This window comes from Budorcas taxicolor, chromosome X (genome assembly GCF_023091745.1).
Source record: "Budorcas taxicolor isolate Tak-1 chromosome X, Takin1.1, whole genome shotgun sequence".
Classification (NCBI taxonomy): Eukaryota; Metazoa; Chordata; class Mammalia; order Artiodactyla; family Bovidae; genus Budorcas; species Budorcas taxicolor.
The window spans coordinates 111,368,306-111,391,292 of NC_068935.1; the positions used below are offsets into that span (position 1 = coordinate 111,368,306).

The 22,987-nt window shown below is 35.9% G+C and overlaps 1 protein-coding gene across 1 annotated transcript in view; it reads left to right on the forward strand.

The window, feature by feature from the left end:
• The window catches only part of DMD (dystrophin), a 2,235,978-nt gene that overhangs the window by 771,464 nt on the left and 1,441,527 nt on the right, over window positions 1-22,987 (forward strand). Inside the window, exons 21-22 of the mRNA XM_052663429.1 lie at window positions 514-694; window positions 18,343-18,488. Of these exons, the coding sequence (XP_052519389.1) occupies window positions 514-694; window positions 18,343-18,488 (327 nt within the window). The remainder of the gene's footprint in view (window positions 1-513; window positions 695-18,342; window positions 18,489-22,987) is intronic.

Consider the following 22,987-nt stretch of genomic DNA (forward strand, 5'->3'; position numbering starts at 1 on the left):
AATTTATATAACATTAATATATATGCATATATTTGGCTTAACATATATGTAGACATATATAGATATGTATGTATATATATAATTTATATTCTACACAAATGAATTTAGAGTCAAAAATTGTTCATTGGATAAGCTTATAATTTGAAGCAAAGGTGCACAATTTTGAGATGAGAGTTGTAAAGGAACATCTGTGTTTGATTTATGAAAAAGATGTAAGGTCATTCATAGTACTTTTCAACTGTATCCATCCATACCTGATGATGTTCTAAATGATGTCATTTTGAAATTTAAAAATTGTTGTTTACGGTGGTATCTGTTGAGTGAAGAGCCAAGGTATTCTCAAATTGATGATGTGTGCTGGAGGCTTGCTTGAGCCATCTTGGATGTTTGTTATCAATTTTTTGATAAAGGCCTTTAGCTAAGCTTGTATCACTGCCTTTCAATACTTTCCTTTGCAAAACTGTAACGTATGCAAAGTAACAGTGTTATTTAATACTCTAAATTATGGTACAGGATGAAGTCAACCGGCTGTCAGCTCTTCAGCCTCAAATCGAGAGATTAAAAATTCAAAGCATAGCCCTGAAAGAGAAAGGACAAGGGCCAATGTTCCTGGATGCAGACTTTGTGGCCTTTACAAATCATTTTAACCAAGTCTTTGCTGATATGCAGGCCAGAGAGAAAGAGCTACAGACAAGTAAGTAAAAATACTTACAATGACTGACTTGATATTTTCCTAATTAGTTACTTACTATGAAAAGAGTAAGTACTAACATGAAAGAATGATTTCCATCAAAGAAACCATGCTCCCTACAAGCTATAGTAACGTGTAATGAAATGCTATTGTAGGAAAATGGATACATTAGATTTCCATTTCTCTCCCTCCATTATAATTTCATGACTATGAGAAGCAAATAAAGCGTATGTTGTATAAAGGCATAACTTCTCCTTGGCAAGTTGCAAATTTTACAGTCCAATGTTTGGAACATGGAAGGAAATAAAAGAGCAGTTGAAGCCCTATTAGTAGGTTTTCATCAAATCTAGTTTGCTTCATGTATAAGAATACCTAGCTAGGTGTCTTCTATCAATTTATATGAAGATTATTATAGCTGTAGCATACATGTGGCAATTGAAACTCAGCCAAGGACAAATTATTCTTTGGGCTGCATTTTACTATTGGATCATTCTAGCTATACCATATCTTCTTTTTTCTCATTTACTGGTAAAATACAACATAAGAGTGGAGCAATTATGCAAATACCTACCATATAACTAGCAAATTTTTCAGGATGTCTCTTTTGTCTTTCACCAATTTGCTCTTAGGATATTAATACACAGTCCAAATACCCCTACTCATCAGCCTACTTTTGAAGACAAAATTTCCTTTGACAAGCAGGTTTTTGAGCACTTCTAAGTATCAGCGGAAGGGTTTTTGAGTCACCATGTACATATATGCATATGTATATATATGTATACACAAAGGAGTATAGAGTAAAACTAGATTTCAAAGCATTAAGATAGAAATATTTTTTAAAAGTTATACTTTAAGTTGTTATGAGAAGCACAAGAGCATATGTCTGTTTTCGACTAAGACTTTAAATTTGTTTGAACACATGCATTTTTAATTGCTTTCCTTTGTAAATATGCAACAAATTTACCACACAGTAACATTTCTAGAATCAGTATAGTGTAATATATGGGCTTTCCTCACTTTCTAATGTTTTTTTTCCTTTTATTTCCTGGTGAGATTATGTATTGAAAGATGAATGCTTTTTTTTTTCCTTTTACTTCAAAGTCATTTTTTTCTGAGGAGTTTGTTTTACTGATAGGGAATGAAGGAATACAACTTTACAGTCACGTCAGCTCCCTCTAGTGGATTTCAGCGTACTTGTTGCTGGGCTTCTCTAAAATCAATTGGGGAAAAGAATGAATGTCCTAAATTTTCAAACATTGACCTATTTAAGAATAATGCATTTCCATTACCATAAAATCCATAAACCTTCCTTAAAATCAAGTACATGTTGATGGTTATAATGTAACTGGTTGGCAAAGGAGCATATTCACTGAAATTTATTTTAATTTATATAAACTTATTAAGATTTAACATTTCTGTTTCTTTTAAAGGTATTCAAACTGTTGATGTGTGATAACATATTGTATTATGATACTATAATATAAATATATAATAATATATACCTTCTATCTATACAGCTATCAATATATTCATCTATATTATCATATCTTCTCTTTATCTTTCATATGTATGGTGATAGTTTATAAAAAACTGCCAAATATTTTCACTCCATTTTTGTCTAAATAAAATATTCCCCTTTCCACTGTAGTAACCAAAATATCTCTAGCACTGTGATACAATCATTTGGAAAACTTGTTTTGATTCCTTAATAATCATTAATTAAATATGGATTATATATATTAATTATATGCCATTTATATTTACACATAATTTATATGTAGTATATGTATTTAATATTATTATAAATTATGTATGCAATTTATAGTTGCATATATTATATATTATACATAGATTATATAATTTATACACATATTTTATGTAGTTTATGCATATGTATTATGTACACATAAAAATGGTGAGTAAAAAATTCACCATGTCAAGTCATATTACAGTTAAATTTGTTAACTAATAATTATTTTCAAGGAATTTGCCATATGTATGTGTTCCCTAAACTGACACCAGGGAGTAAATCTCATTACTTGCATCACTACATGGTGCTTTGAACATATTAAGTATTCAGCGAATAAGAGCTACCACAAAGACCTGGAAATCCATCTTGACTTTCATCCCCTCTTTCCTTTTCTTCACTAGTGTTCTCGCAGTTAAACAGAATCTTGACTTTTTAAGTGTACTTTGAATGGTGAAAATTGGTGTGAGGAATTGGTGGTTGGTACCTGGCAAAAATGATATGAAAAATAACACTAAAAGTTAAATGTGTTCTATATTGATAGCAATTTTTAGTCTATAAACAATAGTCTTATAAATCATCGTTCTTAGTGCTTAGAGGCAACCCTTTGAGAATATGATTATTATTCCCATCTCATTTAAGAACTGGAGGATATATTAATGCATTAATATATTAATGCTATATTAATAGCAGCATTATTCATGATAGCCTCAAAATGGAAGCAACCCATATGCCCATCAACTGATGAATAAATAAATTGAGTATATCCACACAATGAAATAATACTCAGTAATGAAAAGTAATAAAATACTGATACATGCTACAGCATGGTTTTCTTAAAAACATTATGCTAAGTGAAAGAAGCCTCTCACCAAAGACCATATATTGTATGATTACATTTATTAGAAATGTCCACACTATGCAGATCTAAAGAGACAGAAATAAATGAATGGTTGCCTAAGGCTAGAAGATTGAAATGGTAGCATTGCCTCCCAAAGCAATTGCTAAACCCTTTTCTAGAAACTGCAAACCAGAAAGATTATTTTCTACCCTAGATGAGTTTGGAAAATAGCAAAAAGTTTGTTAGGATAATCCATTATTATAACAAAGAAGAGATTAAATGTTCTTTTTAAATGTAAATATGGAAGCATTGTTTGAAATATGCTTTGAACTCCTTTCAGTTGTGAGGTGGAAATCATGTCAAGGAAATTATTATTTTGTTGTTGTTGTTTGGTGGTTTTTACCAGCCATTGGGAAAGTGGCAGCATAAATTATAACAAAACAAGTGTTTTCTTATTTTCTAAAACTTTAAGAGTGTGTTCTTTTGTTCTTTAACCCTAGATTGCTGACACAATAGTTTTCTTTTCTTCTTTAAAAAAAAAAGTGACAAGAACTCATAACATGAGATTTATCTTCCTAACAAACTTCTAAGTGTAAATAAAGTGTTAAGTGTAAGTCAGTATTGTACAGCAGATCTCTAGAATTAACTCTTGCACAATTGAAACTTGGGGGTTTCCTGGATGATGTGGTGCTTAAGAATCAACCTGCAATGCAGGAGACACAGGAGATGTGGGTTCGATCCCTGGGTCGGGAAAACCCTCTGGAGTAGGATGTATATTATCATATGTGAAACGAATCACCAGTCCAGGTTCGATGCATGATATAGGGTGCTCAGGGCTGGTGCACTGGGATGACCTAGAGGGATGGGATGGGGAGGGAGGTGGGAGAGGGGTTCAGGATGGGGAACATGTGTACATCCGTGGTGGATTCATGTTGATGTATGGCAAAACCAATACAATATTGTAAAGTAATTAGCCCCCAATTAAAATAAATAAATTTATATTAAGAAAAGAAACCTATTCCAGTATTCTTGCCTGGAAAATCCCATGAACAATAATTCAATACATAGTTTTGAACACTTGGTGTGTGCCATGAAAATAATGGATGCTAGGTATTTAGTGGAGAAAATTAGGAGGGAGATTTATGTCTTCATGGAGCTTATAGGAATAAAGATAGTGAACAAATGAATATCTAAATTATATTATCATAGATTATAATCACTTAGAAAATGTTATTCTGGGGTGGTAACCCCAAGGATATGCAGGAAACAGCTGTATAGTGAGTTAAAGGAAGGATATTAGGAAAAATGGAAATACACACGAATGTCCCAAAGTAGGGAAGTGTTTGACATGTCCAAGAAGACAGAAATGAGGTCTGGAGGGAGGAAACCAGCAAATAATGGAAAGATTAGGATAAAATCAGGATGGAGTTCATGCAGGCTATCCCCTAGATGCTCCTGTAAAAAGTTCAGGTTATATTTAAGAAGTGTTGAAATGTCTAAAAGAATCTCAATTAAAGAAATTAAGTAATCTGATTCACGTTTCTGAAAGATTGAAGAAGGGTCAGAGCAGAAGTAGGTAGGGGAAATGGTAGCCACACAGGCATCACTTTGGACTAGAGTTGTGGTACAGTAGATAAAGGAAAAGTTCAGGCAGCCCTTGAAGTGCTGATCATCTGGGGAGGTGTAGTAGGAAGTACTCTTAGCAAAAATTACAGAGAATCACTTTTGCTTCCTATGGAGATCATGGAAAAAAAGTTTAGGATGGCCAGCAAAAAGTACTCCCTATGGCCATAATTTCAAGCTCTGTTGTTAGTCCCTACTACTCCCTGTTAAGATGCAGAGATTGAGAAGGGAAATAAAGGTTGACCTGAGTTAGCTCTTTCAGCTCCAGATCAGAAACTTGACCTTATTTACTTTTATATACAGGAAAGGAATTCTTTTGTTCTGGAAGACAAAATCTGTATCACTTTGCTTTTCAAGTCCAGAAAAGAAAAGAAGAAAAGCTGTTTGTAAATGGTCCTTTTGTTTTCATACTGTTGTCTTTATCAATACCACCAACAGCATGAATAATGGGCACATTTATTTAAGCTTAATATGTACTTCATGCCATGAGATACAGGAATTGCTCCCTGACCTTGAGAATCTTGAGAACACATGCTAAATGCCAATGGAGCATGAAAAATAAAAAATGTTTTGAACACTTATTTAGCAGGAGTTCTTAAAGATAGGTTTGATGAACCAGAAGGGCTAATATCAAAAACAGTGGAAAAGAAGGAAAATGCAGCAACCCCCTCCACAAACACTTCCCTTATATCATAACAAAAATTTCAGTAATATAGAATTTATACTTACCACCGTCTTGGTTGTGTATGCGTGCCAAGTTACTTCAGTAGTTCTGACTCTTTGAGATACTATGGACTGTAGCCCACCAGGCTCTTCTGTCCATGGGATTCTCCAAGTAAGGATACTAGACAGGGTTGCCAAGCTTCCTCTGGGGGATCTTCCTGACCCAGGGATCCAACTAGCATCTCTTAAGTCCTCTGCATGGGCAGGCAGATTCTTTATCACTAGCACCACCTGGGAAGCCCACAGACTTGTTTGGAAAATTGTGATGGACATAGAAAGTGAACAATTTGTTTAGCAGGTGATTATTAGAGCAATGATTGTGAAAAGATCCAGATTTCAGTTGGTTCATTGGTTGTTATTCAGTGGCTCCGTCATGTCCAACTCTTTGTAATCCCACAAACTGCAGCACACCAGGCTTCCCTGTCCTTCACCATCTCCTGGTGGTTGCTCAAACTCATGCCCATTGAGTCAGTGATACCATTCAAACATCTCATCCTCTGTCTCCCCTTTTCCTCCTGCCTTCCATCTTTCCCAGCATCAGGGGTTTTTTTCTAATGAGTTGTCTCTTCCCATCAGGTGGCCAAAATATTGGAGCTTCAGTATCAGTCCTTCCAATGAATATTCAGGATTGATTTCCTTGAGGATTCACTGGTTTGATTGTAAGAGTCTTCTCCAGCACCACAGTTCAAAAGCATCAATTCTTCAGTGCTCAGCTTTCTTTATAGTCAAACTCTCACATGCATACATGACTACTGGAAAAACAATAGCTTCTACTAAAAGGACCTTTGTCAGCAAAGTGATGTCTCTGCTTTTTAATACGCCATTTAGGTTTGTCCTAGCTTTTCTTCCAAGGAGAAAGCGTCTTTAAAATTCGTAGCTGCAGTCACTGTCTTCAGTGATTTTGCAGCCCAAGAAAACAGTCTGTCACTGTTTCCCCATCTATTTACCATGAAGTGATGGGACCAGATGCCATGACCTTCATTTTCTGAATGTTGAGTTTTAAGCCAACGTTTTCACTCTCCTCTTTCACTTTCATCAAGAGGTTCTTTAGTTCTTCTTTGCTTTCTGCCCTAAGGGTCGTGTCATCATAAGGGTGGTGCCATAAGGATGGTGATTCATTGAAGACATGACTTTTAAAAAAATTCTGAGGTGATCTTGGATAAAATTCCTAGAAACCCATATGCTTTGCTCGTGTCAGAACACATCTTGGACCCTTCATGGGAATGAAGTGTGAGCAGCAGGAACTTTTAGCAGAAGGAGTGGCATAAGTGCAAAGACTTGACATTAGTGACAGGTTTTGGTTGATAAATAGCGTATTTATGATGATAGGACTTTGGGCTGAAAGTTCATTGGATTCCAATCACAAAAGACCTTGGATGTCAAACTAAGTAAATAACTTATATGTTGGTTTTGGAAGTTCAAGTTTCCATACTTGTGATGTGTTGTTTTGCTAAGTTTTTTTAAAAAATTAATTGATTTATTTTAATTGGAGGCTAATTACTTGACAATACTGTAGTGGTTTTTGCCATACATTGACATGAATCAGCCATGGGTGTACATGTGTTCCCCATCCCTGAACCCCGCTCCCACCTCCTTCCCAAGGAAGGTTCATATCAATAGTATGTGAATCACACTGTGAGTCCCCTTTTCTTTCTCAACATCTTCTGCCAGTGTTCACATTTTAAAGAAATGCTGGTACTATGTCATGGTTTATATCATTTAATAAGGTTTGGAATTGCACAAGAAGGTCTTTTTTGGTTACATTGTTTCTCTGTCATTCTTTTAGCTATGAGGGATGGGGAAGAAGTTGGAGTATATTTGACATGGAATAAAAAGAAAGAGAACTTCAACTCGAAAGTTTTTCCAAAGTAGCTATATCAAAGAAGTAGGAAGTGCTGTTGGTTCAGTTAGCTTCTACACATGCACACAGAACTCATACAAGTCATCAGTAATTTCTACTTATAAGTGATGGAAACTTTAAATTGCAGTCAATTTCATATTCACAGCAGAAGTGTCAATGTTTTTAAACGATGTCACTCTCCAGACTGCTAATAAATATTCTTTTTCTCTCTCCAAATGGATTACTTTCCCCATCTTCTATGTAAGCACCGCCTAATAGAAATATAAGACATATATGTAATTTAAAATTTCCTAGTAGTCATATTAAAAAACAGTTAATTGCACATTTTCTTTGAACAGATACATCCAAATATTATCATTTTACCATAGAAACAGAAATTTAAAATTATACAGATATTTCTACATTATTGTTGTGCTAAAGTTTCAGAATCTGGTGTCTCTTTGCACTTGTAGAACGTCTCTATTCAGACTAAGCACATTTTGAAGTGTTCACTAGACATCTGTATCTAGTGGCTACCCTATTGGACAGCACAGTTCTATATTCTTTCTCTCCCTTCCATCATTTCTGTGACATTTAAGTACCTTTCTTCTCTCTGAGTAGTTTTGTTTCAACATTTTTTTGGTGGGAGATAGATACAGTTGTGATTATCTAAAAATTCCATATATAACCTACTGTTCTGAGATCTCAGCATTATTATGATTACTCTGTTTTACAATGTGAAAACAAATCTAAACTTTCAAAGTAGATCTGTTTACCTTGCTTTTCAGTTAGAGTTCTTTACCCCTTGACACAGACGTGTGTGTATCAGAAAATACAGCATTTAGTTCCACACATGGCTCTCTATTTTTTAGTTGATAATGAAATAATCTTGCCTTGTCTGGGCTCTCCTTTGCTCACCTCTCCTTTCTATTCTCTGAAGTCCCTCACCCTTTTAAGCCAACTGGATAAAGCAGAGGAATTTTTAAACAAAAAATACAAAAGGCATTTTTAGATGTCAATTTGATCGTACTTGGTCATCACCATCCTTCACATGACTACACTGATGGACTGGGGATCAGTGCGACTTTTTTTAACCTTTCACAATAGGTAGAGTATACAACATGGTAACTCTTAACGTTTACTTTTGCAATAATCCACAACACATGCTTCCAAAACTGCCATCACTTGGATTAACTTTAATTTGGTAGGATATATTTCCTTAGTCATAAAACATTAAGAAGGTATCTGTATTTTTAAATGGCACTTTAGCAAATAGAATTGTGGAAACTGTTGTAAGAATCTTTAAGATGCATGATTTATAAGCAATATATAGCTAAATGTTAAATACCCAGTCAGCTTTTCAAGGGCCTGGGCTGGGCCAAATGATGCCAATAGAACTCTTATGAAGTTTTAGGATGGTTGGTTATTAAATTGGATATGTTTATTGTCTTATTGCTTTCAGTAAAGAGCAAGAAGTATCAGTTGAGTTTTAAGCTCTATTTCTATCCATAAAAGAAAGATTGGGATTTCTCTAGATGGGGTAGGGCTAGTTCTGCTATTGTTTTAGAATCACAAGGGCAGCATCCACACACATCTCATTGACTGGTAGGTAGAGCAGCTTATAGCTTATAGCAGCAACTAGCTTCTGCACCAGACTGTTTTCTTTCACTCTAATCTGAAACAAAATTAGTAATCCTTCACTAGTATTCTCTATTACGTCTAGTTTAAATGAGATCAACTATGTGGTTTATAATCACTGTTCAGCTACTACAAGGTAAATCACATTGGCTCATTAATTCATTTTTACATCTAGGAGGCAAACAAGAATAAAATATGTGTGGCTTTAATTTTATCTTATAAATTAAGAGTCATACATTTTATCAGCATACCTAGCCTCTAAGTCCTCGATTCATATGTCCCACTACTTCCTTAACCTTTTTTTATCTAGACATCCTGGTAAGTTCCAGAAAGATAAGCTCTTGGTGGGCGGCTATGCAATCAACAACCTTCTTGGTCCCTCTAATATCACAGAAAAGAACCAATACTTGTGGAGTTGCACCATCAGGAGACTCAGAATTATTTTGATATTCTCTGTTCTCCACCCACTCCCTCTCCCATTTCCATGTCTGTGCTTTTTATCTCCTAAATAGCTCTCACATCCAAACTTCATATTTATTATCATCACATAACTCCAAACTACTATTTTTTTTTTTTTTTTGCCTGGACCACTAAATTATCTCCCCTATGTTCATTCTTGATACTAAGAAACCTGTATTCTACATTTCAACCAGAATTATCTTTCTGAAGAAAAATGTAGCCATCTCACTTTGTGTGTGTAATATGTTCAATGAATTCCATTTGCTCTTACTTTAAAGGTGCCTCAATGGCCCTGTATAATATGGACATTGCCTGCCTCAAATCACAGCCTCATTCATGCTTCTGTTCTTCTTACTCCATATTGCTGTGTCATGTACTGAAGACAGCATAGGCTTTCCTACCTCAGATCTTGTATATGTAATTCTCCCAGGAGCCCTAGCATAGCTAATTCTTATTCATTCATATCTTTCTTCAAAAGTTAATCCTTATAAGCTCTCAGTCTATATATGATGTTCCTCTTATTCACTGTCATAATACTCTATATTTCTCTTTTCTAAAATTAATTACAATTTGATCAAAACTATATTGAAAACTGCCTGGCTCCATGAGTAAAATAGAAGCTTCTGTGGTGGCTCAGATGGTAAAGAATTTGCCTGCAATGTGGGAGATCTGGGTTTGATCCCTGGGTCAGGAAGATCCCCTGCAGAAGGGAATGGCTACCCACCCCAGTATTCTGGCCTGGAGAATTCCATGGATTGCATAGTCCATGGGGTCACAAAGAGTTGGACATGACTGAGCGACTTTGACTTTCACAGAACAGTATCTGGATCCGTAAGTAAAATATGAAATTAATGAATTCAAGAACTCTCTTGTCCTCATTGTTGCATCCCTAAAAGGTATAGAGGCCAAAAGATAATTAACAATCAATAAATACTTGAAATAATGAATTAATAAATCATATGTAATACAGTCAATATTAAATATACACAGATATTTCTCATGTATATGAGAGAGAGTTGTTGTGGTTGTTTAATCACTAAGTCATGTCTGACTTTGTGACCCCATGGACTGTAGCCCACCAGGCTCCTCTGTCCATGGGATTTCCCAGTCAGGAATGGGATTGGGTTGCCATTTATTTCTCCAGGGGATCTTCCCAGCCCAGGGATTGGACCTCCATCTATTTCTTCACTTGGTTTGTAAATATTCTCAGTAAACTTTTAATGTTTAATGGCTACTTAGCATTTTATGGTGTCATTAATTTCTAATTTGCATAGCTATTATCTGGGCATGTGGGTTCTGATTTTTATAATTATAAATTATGCTATTATGAATTTTATATACTATGCCTGTTTGGGGATTAGGGCAAGTACTTGTTTCCTTAGAACATTCATCCATTCAGCAAATATTGAGCACCTTCTGAGGGTGTAGGGCTTCCCTGGTGGATCAGATGGCAAAGAATCTGCTTGCAATGTAGGAGACCCAGGTTTGATCCCTGGGTCGGGAAGATCCTCTGGAGAAGGGAATGGCAACCCACTCCAGTATCCTTGCCTGGGAAATTCCATGGACAGAGGAGCCTGACAGGCTACAGTCCATGAGGTCGCAAAGAGTCGGACACGACTGAGCAACTAACACAACACTCTCGCATTGGCAGGTGGATTCTCTACCACTGAGCTAGAGAGAGAGAGACTGTTTTTTCATGCAGTGGTGCTCATATTTCCATAGAAATCTAACATTCCTGGTTAGACTGTGATAAAAGTTGTTGCTTTATCCAATTTCAAAATGGTAGAATTTACATCATGATATTTTCCCTTTTCAAAAGAATTCCAGGAGAAAACAAAAACACGTGTGTGTGCATTTTCTCATCCTCTCTTTCTCTGTCTTTACAATATGAGGTGCACTATATGTTTTCTTTGCTGTTTGTTCATTTTTAGCCAGACTAATAAATGTTAAATTTAGAAATGAATTGTAGCAGGAAAAAAAGAAAAATCACTGAAATTAAAGAAAATCTACCTTAGTAATCTAGAAACCACTGCAGTGAGAAAGGATAAGAGAGATAAATAAGAAAGTCAATTTGAGCTATTCAGAATTTAGAAGGCTCCATAGGAATTAGAAAGACTTAATAGTCTGAATTCTCCAGGTAAATTCTTTCTTCTCATGTTCAAATTCTGTGCTTCACCAAACACATGTTTCCTTCTGTGTTGCTGGCAGAGCATTCTGTTTTTAAGCTCAAGGTTATACTCTTTAACCTTCAGTCATTTGTTCAATGAATACTGAGTCCTTGCATGGCAAGATAGTGGTCACTGGGGCTAGGTCACTAAACTAAAACCACGTGTTCCTTGGTGTCGTAATGCTTGTAATCTTGGGAAAGATGCAGCCATTAATCACAAAATCATGGCTATTTTTATACATCTGAGATGTGTGTTTGGATGGAAAAGTCTAAGGCCAGACCTCTGAAACTAAATAAAGAAACTTTATCCAGGCTGGGAAGATCTGAGAAGATTGCCTTGAGAATGACCTGGTGGACACAGAAGCTGAAAGATGAGAAGCTGAAAGTGAGACTAAGGGTAGGACGTGCTGGCTAGCTAAGAATGACAGAAGTCCTGTGTCCATGGAGCACAGAGACAGAGAGTTATGCAAAGTGAGCCTAGAGAGGTCAACAGTCTAGAAGGACCTCTTAAGAGCCATGGAGAGGGTTCCAGACATTAACAGGAGAAAACTGAAACCATGCTGATGGATTTTATGCTGTGATATAAAATCATACATCAGTTCTGCGTTTTTAGACACTGAGCAACAAAGATTGAAAGAAAGCAAACGTACACATGGAGAGACTAGGAAGGCTCTTTCCTTGTGTGGGTTTTTGCTTGAGCTAAATAAGTTACCTCTGAGATACTAACAAAGGCATTTGATCTTTCCACAAGTTGCCCTGTCTTCTCTCAGAATAGAGTGGGAGTTTACTTTAGCTCCCAGTGGGAGGACTTGACGTCTTGAATCGGAATACTGATCAGAAGCAGTTATATAGAAAAAGATCAACAGTTCAGAAACTGAAATATTTCCCTTCTCATTAAACTGAAAGATCAGAAGGAAGCTAAAAAAGGGAAGATAAATCAGGGCCTCCCTTAGAAGCAAAGTGGACTGGAAGGTGAGATTGGAGCCCATTGGATAACTATTCCCACAGCTCTTCAGATGTAAGGATTTCCTGGTTGATGAACCCGTAGAGGGGTAGTGAGGTAGGCAGTTCAGAAACTATGGACTCGCTAGGTCTCCTTTCAGTTCTGCTGCTGCTGCTGCTAAGTCGCTTCAGTCGTGTCCGACTCTGTGCGACCCCATAGACGGCAGCCCACCAGGCTCCCCCATCCCTGGGATTCTCTAGGCAAGAACACTGGAGTGGGTTGCCATTTCCTTCTCCAATGCATGAAAGTGAAAAACTAAAGTTTCAGTTCTAGCTCTCATCAAAGCATCGCACCTGTGAAACAGCCAGGCATTTACTCAGGATGCAGATAACGAGGAAAAGAAGTGTCCAAATATCCCCAATCAGAATACAGAATAAGATTTTCCATCCATGCAACATGGTACGTAGAGCCCACATGCAATGGTGGTCTGGATTGAGTACTTCATCAGAGTTTTGAAGAGAACCTGACTTTGTGTGATGTAAATTATTCATTGAATAATGCAAGATAATGCATGCTTTGTTAACATATTGTTTAAATTAACAGAAAGAAAAAAAATATTAATACCAGATTGTGGTTATTTCCTAACATCTAGCTAGAATTCTGTTAGTTAATAGAGGAAAGATTGATCAAATGTATCATTTAATAATTTAGAACGTTTCAGTGTTCATCTTCTGGATTTTAGAGATTTTTGTTGTGTGCTGCTCTGTGTTGAAAATAATGGATTTTTTCACTTTATGGCATTTTGTCTGCTTATCTATCTATCGATCGATTGATTGATTGATCTCCTGTCCTCCCTCCTTTGATCTATTACATGTAGGTGGATGCTGACTGAGGTTTGGACAATCTGTAGTATTATAAAATAAGTTAAGTAACCATTTTTTAATTGTATTGTGCTATGCTACCTTATCACTTTGGTAATAAGCCAACAAATCTGAAAATCTTTATTTCCTCATTTAATGTAGGTACAATTACACTTATAATCTTTCCCCAGGATACTACTAATACCAAGATTATCCTCAGTATAGTCTAAACACTTTTCCAAATACATAGTTAATATGCTGTGTAATATAATAAAGTATGCCTCATATATATATATTTAAAATGACCACTAAGTATTAATGAAGTCGCTTAGTCATGTCTGACTCTGAGACCCCATGGACTGTAGCCTACCAGGCTTCTCCTTCCATGGGATTTTAGTATTATCCAGTACTAAAGCAAGGCTATTTAAATAAACCTAAACAAAACAATTTAATATTTTTTGATACCATTTCCCTTATTCTTTATCTATTATGATTTGATTTTTCATCTGATCATAACTCTCTTTGTAGGATAAAGTGGGAAAAAACTTTCAAATTCACTCTGAGTGTGTGTGTGTGTTAGAATATTCATATGCTTGCATAGTATGTGTTCACGTGTGGACATTTTGTGTGTATGTGTAAATTATTTCAGAGCAATATCTTTGGTTTGGCTATGTATCTGGTTCTCTCAAATAAAATTAGTTCAAAGGAAACTACTCCTCTCCGCAAATGAAAGAACATGAGTGTCTCTATTCAGTATTATTAACCTAGATCAAACTTTGTGTTAAACTCTTAGTTTTCTGCTTAGCCCTGAGTGTGTCCCTTTCACTTTCTTGTTATCTTGCATCTCCCTTCTAGCTACTAATAATGGCAAATATACTATGTACCCAGCAATGAATGCAGTAATAAGCAAATATAGAGACAAATTTAGAATAAAATGTGGCATCTTATTAAGGTCTACAGAGGCCTTCTGCTGTCATAGTTCCCAAGGACTCCCCTGCCCTATTATCCCCCCACACTCTACTTTGCTCACTTTGTTCTTGCTACACTTGCTGTGTTCTCCCATTTTGGACTGTTAGACTTGTGATTGTGCTAAGTCACTTCAGTCGTGTCCGACTCCATGGACTGTAGCCCACCAGGCTCCTCTGTCCATGTGATTCTCCAGGCAAGAATACTGGAGTGGTTTGCCATTTCCTCCTCCAGAGACTTGATATTACCTGGAAACCTTTCCTCTCTGTATTCATAAGGCTCCCTCCTTCAGTGCTTTTAAGTCTGTTGTCAAGTGGTACTTCCAAGGAGAGGACTTTTTATTCACTATGAGTCTGAGGGAACTCCGGGAGTTGGTGATGGACAGCGAGGCCTGACGTGCTGAGATTCATGGGGTCGCAAAGAGTCGGACACGACTGAGCGACTGAACTGAACTGAGTCACTTTCTATCCTTTTTAATTTTAGTTTATATTTTTATTCAAAGAGTTTTTGTAACATATAGGCTTTTTTCAAATAATGAAAAAATATAAATCTGCACTGCATACTGAACTGCTTAAGAAATGGAATATTGCTAAAACCACTGATGTACTTGATTGCTCCTGTCAAATTCCTTTCCCTCCCTCCATGCCCACCCTCACCATCATCTCCAGGGAGATCTTTTGTCTGTCTGTTGTTCTCAGTGCCATTCCCTGCTCTTCCCATGAAAACTACACTTCCTAGGATTGTTCGTTTAAATTGGCTACCTGCTTGATTTAGTCACTGAAAGACACTTGGAGGATACTGAAGGTGAAAGGAGAGACTCTGCAATATTCTCTTCCCCTCTCATTGTTTAAGGGTGCATCTCCATCACTGAGAATGAATCCTCCATTTCTAGCCCCCTCTGGAAACAGTATACCTCAAGGACTCTGCATCCCCAAAGAGAAGCCCCCTGTGAATTCAGCTCCTGCTGGGTGGTTCCAATTATTGGTTTCTTGTGACACAGTCTCACACCTCCTACCTTTGTCTCTCTGATCTTGAAGATGATAGTGGCTTCCATTGCTAATCTGTTGATTACTCACCAACCCTTGTGTAAATCCTCATTTACCCCAAGATTTTCATATCTAATTATCAATCTTAAATTCCTTTTTATTGCATTTTCCAGAAGGATCTTCCCCACTTATTTCTGATTTCCCCATTTATTACTATTAGTCATTACAGTCTCTTGATTTGTTCATTTCCTAACTCACCAATTAGATTTTGAGCATCATGAAAGCCAAGACTTTGCTTTTAAAATTTTTACTTCTTGCTTCCCTGGTGCTCAGAGCACTGAATAAATATTGGCTGAATGAAGGCATAATAAATGACTTCCATTAATTCTCCCCAAAGTATCTCCATCCCTGTTTTTATAAATGAGGTCAAAGATGCTCCAATGTTAAGTAATTTGCCAAAGCTAGTGAATGGAGAACCAATTCCAAGGCACAGGCTTACTGAACTGCAGAATCAGACTTGCTAATTATCATGCTACACAGCCTGTTTCTGTACAAACAGAATGGAGAAGCAGTTCTGTTCGATGTTCATGAAAGAACCTGTTGATCTTTTTCAAATAAAAGTAACCCTAATATCTTCATCAATACTTTATATACTTATCTTTCTCTCTGACATATATTAATCCTCTGGATAAAATGGAACTGATGCGTATCACCTGTGGCATGCTTCTGATAAATGTAGTTTCCCACTCATTGCCCCAAGGGAAAGTAGCATTGTTCAGTTCAACATACCTCCTCTGTGTCTCTACCCATAGACCCATCTCCTTCTAACTCTTTGCTTCATCATAACTAAGTACTCCTTTACTTCAGTACTATTCCTGAGAGTCATCTTTGTTTTTATAAATAATTACCTAGCATTCAAATGTATCTCGTCAATAGAGACAGAGACACATTATTTGTATGAAAGAAAGCAGGGAGGTCTAAAGTACCACAGAGACCTTTTGACATCCTTCCATATGAAATCAAAAGTGCTCAGATTGACAAAGGCCTCTAAAACTATGATGCAGGATACAGCATGCTTGGTGCTGGTGCACGGGGATGACCCAGAGGGATGTTGTGGGGAGGGAGGTGGGAGGGGAGTTCATGTTTGGGATCGCATGTACACCCGTGGTGGATTCATGTCAATGTATGGCAAAACCAATACAGTATTGTAAAGTAAAATAAAGTAAAAATAAAAATTTAAAAAAAAATAAAAAAATAAAAATAAATTTGGGCATGAACTGACAAATAAATATAAGTCCATTGAGTATAATTCTCAGTATCCCTCTCTAACACACTTTCTAAAAATGTATTTTCCATTTGAAAATGCCACTGATTAGCATGCAAAATACTTTCCTACATTCTTCTCCTTAAGTTTAGAAGGAATTGGTATATAGAAGTGAAACCCATATGCTCTCTGTTAAAAATAATATGGTTTAAATAATGCCATTTGATCTAGTGATTTGAGATAGTATTTTGTACTGTGGCTTTATCTATTTAGGACAATTCTCAGCCATTATCTCTTCAAATATGGCTCCTGTCCCACATCTCTCTCTGTGATTCTGGGATACATTTATGTTCATTTTGCTGTTTTTTTCTATGTCTTTTATTCTCTCATCTTTATTTTCCATTCTTTTGTCCCTCCATGCTTCATTCCATATATATATATATATATATATATATATATATATATATATATATATATACAATTTATTTCTGGCCTATCTTCAGATTTACTAATTCTCTGTTTAGCTTTGTCTAATCTGCTTTGAAACCCATCCACTGTTTTGTTACTTTTCACTTATTGCATGTTTAGTATAATCTCTTTTTTAACCTCCTTAAACCACTTAAGATCATTTTTATCATTTCCAGTTTTCTAACAAAATTCTCCACCTTGAACATGGTCAGTATAGCTACTAGTCACATAATCTGTATGGGTGTGTGTGTAAAATACAAAATAATATATAGTAATAAATAGTGTATATAAACATATGCATTTTAGATTTTAAGCGTACATAACTATACACAATGAACACATTGTACTTTCCCATATATAATTTTATTCCCTATGTATAATTGGAATGAATGTATGTGTGTATACATATATATACACATGTTAGAGAAAATGCATTGTTTGTTGGTGGGTGTGACTTTAAAATTCAGTAATCTTGGCTGAAATCCTGGCTATGACACTTACTAGATGTTTGACTGTGAGCAAATCAGTTGGCCTTCTTTTATAACCTACGTTTCCTCAAATGTAAATGGAAAAAAAAATGCATGTCTCAGAGGTTTACTGTAAGAATTAAGAGTTATAATATGTGTGATCATTATTAAGGTTTCTGACACACACTGAGCACACAAAAATTGTTTCTTTAGTAAGATATGAAATGATATAATTTAAAATATCACCTGCTGTAGATAATGGTACTATTTTTCCCCAAGGCAAATAATACAGAAAGAGGATAGCCTTCAATAGCCTTCAAAGTCAAATATACATGAACTCTACCTGGATTATCGAACAACCATTTGTGTTACCTTGGGCAAGTTACTCAGCCTCTCTGTTGCTCCATTTTTGGACAAGTTACTCTGTTGCTGTATTTCCTCAACTTAAAAAGCATTAATTTAACCATGCAAATCTTGCAAGATTGAATGTCATATATGCATAGTTTCTGTCATAATCATATTCTACTCTATATTTTCAGATTTTCACACTTCATTAATATTTGTAATTAGTATGATTGAGTTTTCTGGCAACTTAGAAAGACAAATGAAAAACTTTTAAATGGTTAAATGGTTCTCTGTTTTTTTCCCTTTTGATAAAGTTTTGGACACTTTACCCACCGTGCGGTATCAGGAGACCATGAGTACCATCCTCACGTGGATCCAACAGTCAGAAACCAAACTCTCTATACCTCAGGTTACTGTCACTGAATACGAGATCATGCAGCAGAGACTTGGGGAGTTACAGGTCTGTGACTTTTTATAAATCTTGATACATCTCTCAAGTCTTGCTCATCTATCAAGCAGTCACATTGTTATAACCTTAATACAATATTAGAATTAAAATAATCGTGGCAAGTATGACAGTTGGCCAGCTGAAAAAATGAAGGCTATAAAAGCATAATATTTAATGTATTTGTGCCTCTCTCCTTAAGATAAAGATTCTGTCTTTGAAGACAATGATATGATCTACGCATGAAATATATTCTTTCTTGCTTAGTGTGTATTTTCAGAAACATAGATTTAGATTATTATAAAAGCTCTGGTATTATTTCCTCCCCTTTGCTTGCTGACTCATATTTCCAACCAGAAAGTGGTAAAATTAATGTAGTTTTAAAATTAGTTTTAATTTAAACTTGTTTGATGTAATATTGTAATTAGTTTTTGGAATTCTATTAAGTGTATTTTAACAGTTTTATATTAGGAAATAAAATGCTAATATTGGAAATGAAAGATGTAATTTGTATGCGATTTTAGGATGCTTTCCTACTAACTCTAAAAAACCTGTGGTGTATATCTAATCACATTTTATTTTGTAAGGCATTAAAACACATTTGTGTATTATATTTTAAGAACTGAGATAATATGTCCACATTTTCTGAATTGAGAAAACAAGTTAAAAATTTAACTTTGTTGTATCAGTTCTGTTTTGGGAATTTAATACTATTTACTAAAAAAAAATAATAATTTTAGAAGTATTTCTTCAAAGAAATCTCTAAACATTTCCCAGTATACATCATTCTAATTAAACCATTTCCTCTACTATAATACAAAGCAAACTATAACTGTTTAATCTTTTTTCCTTTTTATGTTGTTATTTCCAACACCTGGAATAATTTTAAAATTTACTTTGAGAGTTGTGTGACTTAATAGAACTATAAATGTAAAAAAACATAGCAGTACACAGGTATAGGATTAGGGGAGTGGGTTAAGTATATAAGAAATGGTACACAGACGAATGGAAGAGTATATTTCCATTCATAAAGCAGTGATGAAGGGAAAATTATAACTATTATTGAGAAAATGAATTATTAACTTACTGAAAACAATGAAGTCAGAACCTTGTGTCAACTGTTACACCAAAACAAACTACTACGTAGATTAAAAATTCAAAAAGGTTTTAACAGGCATAAATTTTGAGGAAAGTTTAATAAACCTCTTTACAAATATATGATGGGGGAGCACAAAAATCAGTGGAAGTGATCGCAGCATTGTAAAAGTACCAGTGAACGTGAAAGTGAAGTCGCTCAGTCATGTCCGACTCTGCGACCCCATGGACTGTAGCCTACCAGGCTCCGCGGTCCATGAGATTTTCCAGGTAATAGTCCTGGAGTGGGATGCCATTTCCTTCTCCAGGGGATCTTCCCAACCCAGGGATCGAACCCGGGTGTCCAGCATTGTAGACAGACGCTTTGCCATCTGAGCCACCAGGAAAAGTACCAGAGCAAATCTTAAAGAAAAACAAAACAAGGAAAACATCTGTCTGAGTAAGTCATTAATCAGGTAGTCACCAAAAAAAGAAATGACTATTATTCCTATGAATGATTGTAGCTCAAATTGAAAAGGATGTACAAATTTACAAAATGGGATATCATTTTTACATATGAAATTGCAAAAATAAATACATAAATGAATATAAGAAAACAGTCAGATATAGTGAATATACCAGTGGTTGCCAGAGGAGAGAGGGGCAAAATGAGAGTATGGGATTAAGGGGTACACACTATCATATGTAAAATAAGTAAAGTGCTGCACTCAATATGCCAGCAAATTTGGAAAACTCAGCAGTGGCCATAGGACTGGAAAAGGTCAGTTTTCATTCCAATCCCAAAGAAAGGCAATGCCAAAGAATGCTCAAACTACCACACAATTGCACTCATCTCACACACTAGTAAAGTAATGCTCAAAATTCTCCAAGCCAGGCTTCAGCAATACGTGGATCATGAACTTCCAGATGTTCAAGCTGGTTTTAGAAAAGGCAGAGGAACCAGAGATCAAATTGCCAACATCCACTGGATCATCAAAAATGCAAGAGAGTTCCAGAAAAAAATATATTTCTGCATTATTGACTATGCCAAAGCCTTTGACTGTGTGGATCACAATAAACTGTGGAAAATTCTGAAAGAGATGGAAATACCAGACCGCCTGACCTGCCTCTTGAGAAACCTGTATACAGGTCAGGAAACAACAGTTAGAACTGAACATGGAACAACAGAAAGTTCAAAATAGGAAAAGGAGTAGGTCAAGGCTGTATATTGTCACCCTGCTTATTTAACTTATATTCAGAGTACATCATGAGAAATGCTGGGCTGAAAGAAGCACAAGTTGGAATCAAGATTGCTGGGAGAAATATCAATAACCTCAGATATGCAAATGACACCACGCTTATGGCAGAAAGTGAAGAACTAAAAAGCCTCTTGATGAAAGTGAAAGAGGAGAGTGAAAAAGTTGGCTTAAAACTCAACATTCAGAAAACTAAGATCATGGCATCTGGTCCCATCACTTCATGGCAAATAGATGGGGAAACAGTGGCTGACTTTATTTTTCTGGGCTCCAAAATCACTGCAGTTGGTAATTGCAGCCATGAAATTAAACGACGCTTGCTCCTTGGAAGGAAAGTTATGATCAGCCTAGACTGAATATTAGAAAGCAGAGACATTACTTTGTCAACTAATGTCCATCTGGTCAAGGCTATGGTTTTCCAGTAGTCATATATGGATGTGAGAGTTGTACTATAAAGAAGGCTGAGCACTGAAGAATTGATGCCTTTGAACTGTGGCATTGGAGAAGACTCTTGAGAGTCCCTTGGACTGCAAAGAGATCCAACCACTCCATCCTAAAGCAGATCAGTCCTGGGTGTTCATTGGAAGGACTGATGCTGAAGCTGAAACTCCAATACTTTGGCCACCTCATGCAAAGAGCTGACTAACTGGAAAAGACCCTGATGCTGGGAGAGATTGAGGGCAGGAGGAGAAGGGGATGACAGTGGATGAGATGGTTGGATGGCATCACTGGCACAATGGACGTGGGTTTGGGTAAACTCCAGGAGTTGGTGATGGACAGGGAGGCCTGGCATGCTGCAGTCCATGGGGTTGCAAAGAGTTGGACATGACTGAGTGACTGAACTGAACTGAAAAGAGTAGAAAAGTTAAAATTAATTTATACAAGTAATAATGAAAAATGGTTAAAAGAACTACAGAAGCAATTAAAATCTATGTTTTTAAAAATTACTTAATGACATTTACTTATAATTACTTTAAATGACATTTACTTTACAATTACTTTAATTAAAAGATGCTTACTCCTTGGAAGAAAAGTTATGACCAACCTAGATAACATATTCAAAAGCAGAGATATTACTTTGCCAACTAAGGTCTGTCTAGTCAAGGCTATGGTTTTTCCTGTGGTCATGTATGGATGTGAGAGTTGGACTATGAAGAAGGCTGAGCACCGAAGAATTGATGCTTTTGAACTGTGGTGTTGGAGAAGACTCTTGAAAGTCCCTTGGACTGCAAGGAGATCCAACCAGTCCATTCTGAAGGAGATCAGCCCTGGGATTTCTTTGGAAGGAATGATGCTAAAGCTGAAACTCCAGTACTTTGGCCACCTCATGTGAAGAGTTGACTCTTTGGAAAAGACTCTGATGCTGGGAGGGATTGGGGCCAGGAGGAGAAGGGGACAACAGAGGATGAGATGGCTAGATGGCATCACTGACTCCATGGACTCAAGTCTGAGTGAACTCCGGGAGTTGGTGATAGACAGGGAGGCCTGGCATGCTGCGATTCATGGGGTCACAAAGAGTCGGACACGACTGAGAGACTGAACTGAACTAATGACATGGGAAAAGGCTCACAATAAATTGCTTAGCTCAAAATGTATGTGCATACTATATATTGTGTAAATAATCAAGTGTAACAATAAATAAAATAATAAATTTAAAATAACTTACATATCACAAAATAAATATTATATAACCATAAGATTATGTGTTTTACTTAATTATGTGTATGTGAGTATAAAATATGATCAGCTATTCAGTAAAAAAAAAGCCTGGAAATTTATCTAAAAACAGTTGTATGTAATGGGTATTTTTGTCCATTTTAAAATCTTAAACCTTTATTACTTTTATAACCAGAAAGTAACATTTAAATAAATACAGAATAGAGCAATCCTTAACGTATGCTTTCTATTATAAGGGGTGGAATAGATTATACAGTACAAATGTGAAATGAAGTTTATAAATTCTCCCCAAAATTATCTGAAAATTTCATGGTGATACTACAAAATAGAACACTGTTTTTGAAGAATAAGAAACTTCCATTAAATGGCATGAGTAAACTATCTATATGATTTAGCTTATTCAGAGTTTTGTTATCACATATATCAATCTTATTTAGTTATATTTTTATCTATGAAGATTAGAAATTATCTTACTAAAGGCTTATGATTCAGTTTACTTATAATTAA